General features: G+C 43.9%; 1 protein-coding gene and 1 long non-coding RNA gene across 2 annotated transcripts in view; one reads left to right on the top strand and one right to left on the bottom strand.

Annotated features, from left to right (window-relative positions):
• Positions 1-518: 518 nt before the first annotated feature.
• On the bottom strand, positions 519-3,230 carry NR0B1 (nuclear receptor subfamily 0 group B member 1). The gene is made up of 2 exons (XM_054809588.1): positions 2,371-3,230; positions 519-1,060 (listed from the first exon to the last, which is right to left on the bottom strand). Exons 1-2 carry the CDS (start codon positions 2,954-2,956, stop codon positions 816-818), a joined length of 831 nt encoding a protein of 276 aa, XP_054665563.1. The 5' UTR covers positions 2,957-3,230; the 3' UTR covers positions 519-815.
• Positions 2,057-11,828, top strand: part of LOC129199311 (uncharacterized) — a 102,796-nt gene continuing 93,024 nt past the window's right edge. The window contains exons 1-2 of the long non-coding RNA XR_008574643.1: positions 2,057-2,113; positions 2,279-2,398. This is a non-coding gene — a long non-coding RNA (uncharacterized LOC129199311). The remainder of the gene's footprint in view (positions 2,114-2,278; positions 2,399-11,828) is intronic.

Here is an 11,828-nt window from a genome sequence, read left to right as displayed (position 1 = left end):
AATCCTAGCTAGCAATTGCCTAGATGAAAAGCAAATAAAAGCGTGGAGTCCACACCAGTAGCTCTCCTGACCCTACTCAGCATGTACTGTTTGGATATTTTTAGAGTTGTTTTCGTTTGCTTGTTGTTTTGAGGAATATTTTATTCTCCTGGAGCCCAACATTTGTTGAATGGAATGTTTTACTGCAAGCCTTAGAGTTGGCCAAGCTACTTTAAGGTTCATTAAGCCTCAAAATATTCCTGATGCATTTTCCCTATATGGAAAAAAATCTTTCGTGAATATTTTCTTTTATTCTTTATAGACTTCAACTCTGTTAAAGTCAATAGAAGTAGTTCACCAACTGCAGTAAACCTTTGATAGAGCTTTGATATGAGCAGAATTGACTACAGTACCCTATTTTAATATTACTGAAATACACAAAGTAAATGGCCTGTTCATTCCTCCTTTCTGTATACCAACTATTTTTAAAATGTAAACCTAGACTGCTGCTTATTTTGAAAAAGCAGGGATTACTCACCTTGGAAGTACAATATAGTAAGTGTGATCTTTATTCAGAGACATGGCAAAAGAATAGCCAGTTGACTTCAGTTATGAACATTCTCCACTACCTTAAAGCTTGTTTTGATGACTGTAATCTTATTCCAAAAACACTGTGTTTAATAAAAATTAATTTCAGAACTTGAAGAATATTTTATTATGGAATACAAAAATACTATCTATGTAAAAACAATAAGTTAGTTTATTTACAGTACTTTACACTATTCTGCTCTAGGGCTTCCTTTGCATTGGATTTATTTTCATTATTTTACATGCCTTTATAATTTTGCACAAAGCATTTCCAAAAGCATGTCATCCATGTTCACTGCTCCAATGATGGGCCTAAAGAATAGTTCGGCAATCACATTAGCATTAATAGATCTTAACAAGGACAGAACAACATTCAGCTTGGCAAATCTGGCTTCATCACCTCTGTGAATGAGTCTGACATGTTCATTCAGAGCTTGTTGGGCTTCCCTCTGCAGTCCTTCAATGTACTGTGTACACTGCAGTCCAGGTAGATCTGAAAAGAAAAATATTTTGTTTACATATGTTTTGTTTATAAAACAACATTCTTCTTACAGAACAACTCCTAACAGCTTACAGATTGTATTTATTACTCAAGGAATGAAGGAAATTAAGTTGCTAGAGGACTTCTCATATGCAGAATCAACATGCTGAATTTTATAGGGCAGTTTAAAATCATGTTGGTGTTTTGCACATTCAATACTCTTCTTTACCACACAAACTTTAAATGCAATGTTTGTCAACATTCACTTAAGTGTTAAATAAATTAGATGATAAAACAAAAACTTTGATTGAAGAATGGTCTCCAAAACACCTTTAGGGTGGCAAATGCAATCTGTAAACAATGGGGAAGACAATAAAAATAACTTGTTAACTTGTTCACTTCTACAAAATGCATTGTTCACATTTATGGCATCTTTCAATAACTGTTTCTGAGTAGCTCCAGATTACAAGTGGCAAGCAGCATTAACTCCAATGTAGGACAGAAAGTTTCCTGGCGAACCATAGTAAGGATACTGAAAGTGCAGAATTTCCCCTTTTCAGTCTAACTAACAGCTTACAGCGGGAGCACGGGAAGAGCCACGTCCCACTTTCACACGGTAGTGCCATACTTAGGAAGTGCCGTATCCAACCTGCCAGCTACTTTTCAGGTAAGTCACCCCCATGATAATCACTTGGTTGAGCTGCATCTATAGATTACTCCACAAAGAGAGACGGCAAAAAAACCCCCTTCATAAATGCTACACACGAAGCCGAAACAGCACCTTGTTCCTGGAACCACCGAGCCTTCTCTTGCTTTCTTTCCGCGGCGTGCAAACCTCCCGGGGAGGGCAGGCTTAGACCCGCCACCGGGTCCCCCCGTTCCAGCCGCCTCCCTCTAAGGAGTCGCCGCCAGGCGCTCCGCTCGGAAGAGAACAGGGAACCGCTGCTGACTCTTAATTTTCCCTAAGCGACTGCTTCGGGTTTGTTTTGTTCGCGGCAAGTCTCTGTGGAAGGTGCCGGCCCTCGGGACCCCCGATCTAGCCGCAGCCGGAAGCCCCTCCAGCCGGTAAGGGCACGCGGGGCGGCCGTTAACGGCTGGCTCCCTGCCTGCCAGCCGGGGCCCTGAGGAGGAAGGAGACAGTGGGGCGAAAGCTTGCCCCGCGTCCTTCTCCTCCACCTTTTTCCGCCTGAGGAAGAGCCCTGGGTTCACTCCGCTTCGCTGGGGATACAGGCGGGCTCTCTCCGTTAGCCTGCTCCCCGCCCGTCCCCGGCTCCCCGTGAAAAGGGACCCTCGCCGCCCTGCCGCCGCGTCCGGTCACTCACCCGGGTTGAAGAGCACCGTTCCCTTGAGGTAAGCGTACTCTTTGGTGCTGATATCCAGGCTCCAGCACTTGGCCAGGAAGCCCTTGATAGCCTGAATCTCGCCGGCCGAGGGCAGGTGCGGGCCGCCGGGGCCGTGGTGCAGGCGGCCCGGCGCCGGTCCCCGCGGCGGGGGCTGCTCGCCTTGCCGCCGGGTGGTGAGGATCCTCTGCAGCATGCTGGGCTCCGCGCTCTCCACCGTTTCGAACTGCACTCGGTCCTGCGCCAGCCCCAGCACCAGGAGGGGCGCCCAGCAGCTGCGGACCAGCAAGAGCTGCTCTTCCAGGGGCAGCTCCTGGAAGCAGGGCACGTTCTGTACGAAGCGCAGCGTCTTGACCAGCACGGCCGAGGCCGCCTTGCACGCCACCTGCGGGCTCCTCAGGGCCACCCGCCGCCGCGACCCGCACGGGCAGCCGCGGGACGCCGGCCCCCGCCTCGGCCCCTGTCCCGCCGGCGACGCCGCCCGCTCCTCGCTCCTGAGGATGTTGTAGAGGATGCTGCTGTGCCGCCTGCTGTCCGCGCAGCAGCGGCAGCGCTCCACGCACGCCATGGCACCCAGGGGCTACGGCACCCAGGGGCCGCGCCGGCTGGGGTGAGCCGCCTGGGAGGCTCGGCGGGGCGGCAGCAGTCTCTACTGCCTCAGCCCGCCGGGAGACGCGCACTGCTCGCCCTCTGCCCGGCTCTTAACTTATTTATAGCCGGCGGCGGTGTGTGCGTGTGTGTGTGTGCGTGTGCAACCGCAGGCGCTGTACCAGCGGTTCAAAGGGGCAGACACTCTTTACTGGCTGGAAAAGAGAGAGAGGGGAGGGGAAAAAATAGAGAAAAAGAAAACCCTCCTCCTTTCCTGAGACAACGAAGTCTAGAGGGAGCCGGCGAGCTGGCCGTCCCTGCGAAAAGCCCCCCTCTTCGCTCAGGGCACGGGACGGCCCTTCTCTCTTCCTCTTTCCAGGCCCCCGGCCCCGTTGGTATTATCGCGGGCCTCTTTGAGCAGGGCAGGGCGGGACGAGGAAGGCAGCGCACGCCGCGCTCTCGTTTTGCTCTCGCAACGCACCACCACCATGGCGACCTGGCGGCCGGCCCTGCTTCCCTTCCAACGTGCAGCCGAGCAGTCTGGGGCAGGAGAGAGAAAAGGTCTATTGGAGGGGAGAGGGAGGAACTGGTCCAAATAATAAAATGCCCTCAGGAGGGGAAGGAGGAGATGCCACTAATGATACCAAGGGATCTTGCATATGACCATCCTAAGGAGCGATGCCCTATGTGCCTGATTAACACCTTACTGCTGCTGTGTCGGGAGGGAGCAGCAGACATGCTCCTGCCCAAACTAGGGTGGCTCTGTGAGGTTGGGGTGCAAACAAGTCTATCAGGGCACCCTGGGGCTGGCATCCCTGCAGCACCCATGTGGATCCCCTATGAAACCATCCTCCATTAATAATTCCCTTCTTCTGCTTTGCAATGCATGGCCCATCTTTCTGATCTTATGTTGTTCCATTCATCAGTTTAAAGCATTTCCATTTTCTTTTCAGGCTCCATTTGTCCTGAAGTGAATCTTTCCTCCTAGACTCTAGATACACACTTTTACGAGACACATCTCTTCTGAGTGGCATATGGACTCCAAAGCAAGGAAAGAATCCTTCAAGGCCTTGATTTTTACCCAGGAGGGGTAGGGGAACAGTGATTGTCCAAACATGATTTTACTCTTGAATTAAAAATAAGCATATTTACTTTCTCAGCTGGGCTAAGCGAAAGTGGGTACAACAGAGAGGAGTACTTAATTGCTACAGAAAGTAAAGATTTACTTCTGTCTGCTGCATATGGGCTAAACCAGAAACATTTTATGTTTTGTGTGATCTCAAAGAACCTTGGCATAGATTTAGAGAAAGCAGCCAGTTGCAAGCAACCTTCTGTACCTGCTCCATCAATATCTGCTACCAAGGGATGTCTGAATCACTCCTGGAAGGCTACATTTTCTTTCAATAAAAGTATGCATGTTTTATTAAGCAAATACCATAGAGTGCTTTGGATTTCTTAGAATCGAAATAACTTTAGGCTGGATCTCAGCAATTTCTTTTCCCTGTAAGGTCAGCACTATCGTATCAGCTTACATAAGTAGTCATACAGTCATTTCTCTCTAAGTATTTCTTCACAGTTGGACTCAGAAGGGATGTTCTTTACAAATGGCACAAAAGGCACTTTTATATAAAGCTATATAAAGCACCAGTGGGTTATCTGCCTCAATTAGGCCTTCTTTTCCAAATGGAGGTTGTCCAGAATCTAGATTATTATACCTTTGGTTTTACTTATGAAATGCATTTTTTTCCACAGACCCAAACATGATAAAGTCCTTTATTGGCTTTGCAGTAGTGAACTGTTACATTGCACCAATGAAGTGATGTCTACAGTTTGCAGACAGGTCAGTTGGGTCCCTGGAGTAGAAAACAATACCATTTCACCAAACATCCTTCAAGAAGAAAAAAATACTTTGAATTCCAAAACAAATTTAATAACATAAAATTTTACCAAATTTTTCATTTGAATGGTATCACTGGTAATGGGAAAACACTCATTTATTTGTCTAGAACATTTCATTGCCATTCTAGATTGTTTCCTGTTATATTCATCAGTGTTTTCTCAACATGTTAGGATTTCAGAGGGGGTTTTTTTGCCTTTTTAGTCTTCTTCCTTCTTCCTAGTATTTTGTTGGATTTTTTTGGAGGGATGTCCACTAACTTCAGAGATAAATCTCACTGAGTTTTAGAAAATGAGCATCCCTAAGCTTTTCATTGGCTTCAGTAGCACTTCTCCCATGAGGTACGTATGACTAGACTGACTGTGGAGTCTAACTGTGTTTTTTATGAGTTTGTAACTTGCAAGGTACATGGGAAAGCATGGTACAGTAAAGTCTCGGATCATTGCCTTTGCAGTTTTGACCTTGGACTCCAATTGTGAGAACGTTCTGCTTCTTATGGGAGGATGCTGCTTACACAGGGCTGTAGACAGAAGCAATATTTAACTTTGACACCATGTCTACAGTGTAAATTTTTCCTGATGTAGCAATATGGGTTGCAGGTGTTTAATTTTGCAAGGCATTTCTCTTTCAACCAAGTCTCAAATGTAGATGCAGTTCTACAGTTCATTTTCCAGACCAGCTTATACAGAAAGTCTTTGTCTTTGATAATTATATCAAAATGAGTATCCCATACTGAAACTGAAATTTTACTATGCAGTGCCAGAAATTACATTACTGTAGTTATAAGTGTATCTCCTTCTCTCATAACTGCATGTAAGTGCTTATTTCTCTTAATGTATCCTAACGTACATGTACATTTTATTCAGGGTAGGTCATCTCTTTCAGAGCTAAAACACTGAGAATGTCCTAGAAACATTAATTAGTTTTTTTCACGTTGATATTTAACAATTTGAACAGTCTTTATTTTCAAGTTTGAGTTCTACCTGTCCATAGCATTCAATCTAAATTAAATGCAACAAAGGTTTCTATTTAAAACCAAAAAGAAAAAAAATGTATCACAGACAGGTAATTATGTTTTCATGGAAAATGCATGAAAACATTTTTACCAAAAAGTGCATGTGTCCGATTTCTGCTGAAAGATCTAGTGTTACATGAGTAATACCAAGCTCCTTGTGGTACAGTCATGAATAGATTTACATGCTTCTAGACAAAGAATTACTTGTTTATGGCTTTTTTTAGGGTTTTGTTTTGGTTTGGGTTTTTTCGTTTTTTTTTTTTTAAAACTCAGACGAAAGCCTTGGATATGAAGGTGATACAGTGCAGTCTTGTTAGTCTTACTCTTCCGTGTTGCTCTTCAGTGTCTCCATATCACTCATCTGGTAGCACATTTGGTTCTTGGCCAGAGGGCAAGACTTCAGTTCCAGGACAAGACCAAACAAGCATTTGTTTTTATGCCGTCAGTGCTTTAGTGCACCATTAGCTTGAGAGAGACCTTTTTTCCAGTGGGTAGGTGGATCCTGATATCCTCTAAATACCTACTATTCTTTCCAGCGTAAATGCTGAAAAATAAAATTTGATCTTAAGATCACATGTAAAACTGAGGGTCAGTTTGGTGATTAGCACAAGAGAAGTTAACTTTTTCTCTGGAAAAAAAAGGGCTGAATGTGAAATATTGTTATAAGGATATGATTAGCAAGTTGTCTTTTGTAAAAGAGAAATATGCTATTAAAACAAGGTTTTGGAATTTAAGTATATTGCTGTTTTTCATTAAGTATAGTACATTTCTCATTGTGACTGTCCACTTGTTAGATTGACCACTGTTCAGAGTTCCCCTATTTTACTGGAGTGTTTTTCTGAAAATAAGTGGGGATTAAGGGAAAAGTATCACCATGAGCAATGTTCCACCTATATGCTGTACCATGTATTCCTGATGGCACTGTTGCCTCCTCCTTTGATGGGCAAAGGATTCCTTAGGAGGAGCATATTCAGAGCTTGACTGATGCTGCCTGAGCCAAAGACAGTTGATCTGCCCCCAGTCAAGACATGCCAACCCCTGAATCTACAGAGCTTTTGCTCTAAAAAGAGTTTATACCAGATTTAGACCTTTCTGCCAGCTGCTTGAAAGTAGGTGATGTCTAATCTGGTATAAACTGTAATGATGCAAAATCAGCCCTTCAACATATCTTAAACAAATCTGAAGCTGCAAAAGGGAATTATTTTTTCTTTCTTTTTTTTTTTTTGTCAGGTCAGTGCTTTGCATCATATCGCCATGGCATTTTGGATACCGAAATAGGAATCCTGAATTTAAATTTACTGTTATTGGACCATGCACTTCACTGCCATATTTCCACTGGCAGAGAGCCAATTTAAGGAGGCCTGTACACATGCCAGATCTTTTTTTCTCATGCCTATATGCTAATTCACCTTAGCTAATGCAACTATGTTTTGGGGGTGGCAAAATTAGAGGAAGAGAAGCAACGCTGTAAACTTTTTCCAGTTAAAGTCGCTCAGCTGCTTTCCATTAAAAAAGATAAATTGATCTTCGGGCTCTGTGAAGAGTTGTGGGTCCCAGCAATTTAAAACTGTATATTTAGGTATGCTGTTGAGGGTTGGCCATTTCAGTGTTTAGAAATAAGTAATAATTTGTGTTTTTGTCCAAAGTGAGTTCATACGGCTCCCAAACCTCTGCCACTGTGGCACGCTTAAGGATGCAGTCCCGTAAGACCAGCTGAGCCAATCTAGTAGGTCACTGGAGCTGAAAGAGGTGACTTCCACAGATGCACTTGCTGTCACTGCTTTCTGTGCACCGGCTCTGGCACTCGCCTGACTCCTCCGTGAGCCAAATCCTTTTGCTAAGCTGGCAGCATTTTTGTAACAGTCATTACAAGAAAGGTAGCAGAGAAATGAGACACCTTGAACTGTAGTCTTGCTTTATTTTGCCCAGTGATGCTTTTGAAGTTTCTGCCCAATGTGACAAGTTGTAACACTCGTGATATGGCAGAATTCTACTTGGCAGTAAACTAACCCATCAAGAAAAAACATGGAGTTTTCTGCCAATTTACTGAGCTGAACTCATTCAGCTAGGGATCAGATGAGTGCCAGAGCAGGTGGAAAGGAGTGGCCTGACCTCCCTTCCAGGAGTGGGAGGAGAAAGGGGAAAGAGCAGGACCCCTGCTGCAAACCGTTATTCCACTCAGCCACTGTGTGGAACTGCTCCCTCAGGGAGGTTAAAACCCTAAAACTTGAGAGCAGAAAAATTAGGGGTAGGAGAGAGAGTGCTTGTAGCAAACTTTGTTTAAATTAATCTTTTAAATACCATCTGAAATTGATCTTGCTAATGACACTTGGATAAAGGAATTGTGTTCTAAAATAATAGTGCAGAAATAACTTTCAGTTACTGAGCTTATTACACTTACTTGCCTTGAGGAATAAATACATTGCTGATACAGAACATGAGATGAATAACAGGAAAAAGCTGGCAAATTAAGCTCTAATACACTGTTCAAGGTTATGACATAAAGACTAAAATGCATTCTAGCACTGCTGTGGCAATAGGACACTAGGTATCCATTACACCAATTCTTAAGTTGAAATTTCTGTATAAATACACGTTATTGCAGGAGGTTGTCTGAGACTGACAAGTTCACAAATACACTTACATTTCTGAGCAATATCCTAGGATATGCTGCTAATAAAAATTTACATTCAAATAGGCTTATAAGTTAGCATGCATTTTATTTGAAAATCAATGTGAGGTCTTTTAAAATCAATATATCTTTCCATAGATTTTTATTCAGATGTTTTTCACTCAAGTTGAATATTTAAAAATACCATCTTTCTGGTGAATCAGTGATATCATTTCTCATTAAATCAGGTTCATGCTATGGTATTAGAAAATGTATTAATTTCCTTTTTACCATTCTTCATACATGAGTTTGACAGATGCATAAATGATTTATAGGTTCACCCTAAATCGAAAATCTATATCTGAAATATTTATGATCTTCAAATCACTGCTGCAGTTCTTTGGCAACATTCTTTGCTTCAATCACAATCCGCCAGGTTTCTAAATCTACACACATTCTGTAGGTAACAGGAAAATCATTTGACATTCTGTTCTGCTGGCAGACAAGATAGACTACATCTTCAGTTTTGTCAAAATAATCAAGTCAGCTTACTCTCTTTAAAGAAAGGATTTTGCCTACCTAGATCATTTCAACAAAACTGGGTTAGGGAGTGACCCGACACTTACGTTGATACATCTAGTGTACTTGCAGTCATTGATAGCCCAAAGTACGATGAGAAGTGCTAACATCTTAATCTATCTCAGCTGCAGCCAGACAACATCCTTGGCTGGTCTGAGATTCAGAGACTTTAAGGCTGGCTGGAACCATCAGCTCCCCTTGTTGGACTTCCTAAACGCACTGTTAAACACTGAACTTTTGTTCACTGAGGTGCAACTTCGGCTCATCTCTATGCCTCTACAGGGAACAAGTCAATCTTGATTTGGAAACAGTCCAAGAGATAAAAGCCCACTACTCCACTGGTTGTTTATCCAGGTTTTTATCACTCTTACTATATAAAATTACACTGCGCTACTGATTTCCAGATTTAGCTTATAACTTCTAGGCTCCTATCATGGTTTTGCCTCAGCAAGTAACTACGCACTACGCAGCCACTCACTCACCCCTCTACCCCGAGATACCCCGAGGGAATTGGGAGAAGAATGGGAAAAAAACCTTCATGGGCTGAGATAAATACAGTTTAAAAGGATAACAAAGGAAGAGAATAATAGTAGTAACAACAACAGCAACAAGTGATGCACAAATGCAATTGCTCACCAAAATGGAAGGAAAAAAAACAAAACCAACCCAATGTCCAGTCTGTTTCTGAGCAGCAAATCTGATTCCAGACTAGCCTCCCCAAATCTATAGGGAGCATGACGCTATATGGTAGGGAATATCCCTTTGGCCACGCTGGGTCAGCTGTCCTGGTTGCGCTCTCCCAGCTTCTTGACTTAGTGTAGACACTACAACTACCTAGCATCAACTGAAAACATCAGTGTGTTATCAACGTTACTCTCATACTAAATCCAAAACACAGCACTATACCAGCTACTAGAAAGAAAATTGTCTCAGCCAAAACTAGGACAGTATCTACCCCTTATTCTGTACCATCTAAATCATGCCCATGTCCTATACTTCCCAATACATTCCAATTAATCACCTCTACTTTTCCTGTATTTTGATATATACACACAGATATCATTCCCTTAGTCTATGGGCCATCCCTCTGAAATGTCCGTTGAGTTCAATTAGTCCATGACTTTGGGGTCCATGTGTCATAACAATCTCTCAGGGCAAGGGAGGTGGTGTGTGCTGCTGGATTGTTGCATGCCGCATCTGGAGCTTGTAGTTCATGTATCTGGCATGGTCCATGTTCACAGTCTGTGGGCTGATGAAGATGACACTCTCAAGGAAGTTACTGGGCACTTGCTGCTGAAGCTAGTTCTGGTTTCATCAGCTCTGCACCTTGCTTGGTGTTGTGGTTTAGCCCCAGCTGGCAGCTAAGCACCACGCAGCCACTTGCTCACTCCTCCCACCCCAGTGGGATGGGGAGGACAATTGGAAGAAAAAGGTAAAAATCGTGGGTTGGGGTGACAGTTTACTCACTCGACGACTGTACACAACTGCACACTCAGATGGTCCTGGAGCCATGCTGCCCCTCCCTGACTAGCCCCCATTTTATGCTGAGCATGATGTCATGTGGTATGGAATACCCCTTTGACTAGTTTGGGTCACCTGTCCTGGCTGTGTCCCCTCCCAGCTTCTTGTGAAAATTAACTCTATCCCAGCTGAAACCAGGACACTCAGTTTTATCAAAGTTTATTCTTCATTAGTCTGGGTGATTCTTACTGTAATATCATTGTTGTGGCATATAGCAATCATAGTAGTGATGACATGCAATATTATGCAGCAATCAACATCATACAGTTTAATTCATTGGCTATTCTCACCCAAAATCAAATCCCCCTGAGCTACACATTGGACTTCCCCATCCTTCCACATCACTCACCAAGTGCACCCTGGTCCTTGAGCAAAAACAATCCCACGGATGGGTTTGCTTTTGCCTGAAGCAGGGATAACCCAGACTGGCTTCCCCAACATACTCTTCATGTGCACTGTGGGGACTTTATCCCCTTCTATAATATGTGGAAGTTTTGATTGGGCAGGGTCAGCTCGATTGGTAGTTGGCTAACCCCTAGTGTTAACTAACCGGGTGGCCTTTGCTAAATGTGTATCCCAACGTTTGAGGGTCCCACCACCCATTGCTCTCAGTGTAGTCATTAGCAGTCTGTTGTATTGTTCGATTTTTCTGGAGGCTGGTGCATGACAGGGGATGTGATACTCCCACTCAATGCCATGCTCCTTAGCCCAGGTTGTTTTGGAAATGAGTCCCGTTGCCTGACTCACTTCCTTCTGGGGTGTCATGTCATAGAATCATAGAATCATAGAATGGTTTGAGTTGGAAGGGACCTCAAAGATCATCTAGTTCCAACACCCCTGCCATGGGCAGGGACACCCTCCACTAGGCCACATTGCCCAAAGCCTCATCCAACCTGGTCTTAAACACTTCCAGGGAGGAGGCCTCCACAACCTCTCTGGGCAACCTGTTCCAGTGCCTCACCACCCTCACAGTAAAAAATTTCTTTCTAACATCTAATCTAAATCGACCCTCCTTCAGCTTAAACCCATTACCCCTTGTCCTGTCACTACAGGACACCATAGGACTTGTTTTTCAAGGCCCAGGGTAGTGTTCCAGGTGGTGCTGTGGGGCACAGGATACATTTCCAGCCATCCAGTGGTTGCTTCCACCTTTGTAAATACATAGCGCTTGTATCGATGTGTTTGTGAGAGTGTCTTCCAGGCCTTCCTGTATTTATATTTTAGCCATT

The sequence above is a fragment of the Grus americana genome, chromosome 1 (assembly GCF_028858705.1).
Source record: "Grus americana isolate bGruAme1 chromosome 1, bGruAme1.mat, whole genome shotgun sequence".
In the NCBI taxonomy this organism is placed as follows: Eukaryota; Metazoa; Chordata; class Aves; order Gruiformes; family Gruidae; genus Grus; species Grus americana.
This window is presented reverse-complemented; position numbering and strand designations above follow the sequence as displayed.

Excerpts from the sequence above, each read along its gene's own strand:
- NR0B1 (XM_054809588.1), bottom strand. The coding sequence starts at position 2,956 with ATGGCGTGCGTGGAGCGCTGCCGCTGCTGCGCGGACAGCAGGCGGCAC. Across the intron at positions 1,061-2,370 it reads AACGGTGCTCTTCAACCCGG|ATCTACCTGGACTGCAGTGT; the intron begins GTGAGTGACCGG and ends TTTTCTTTTCAG.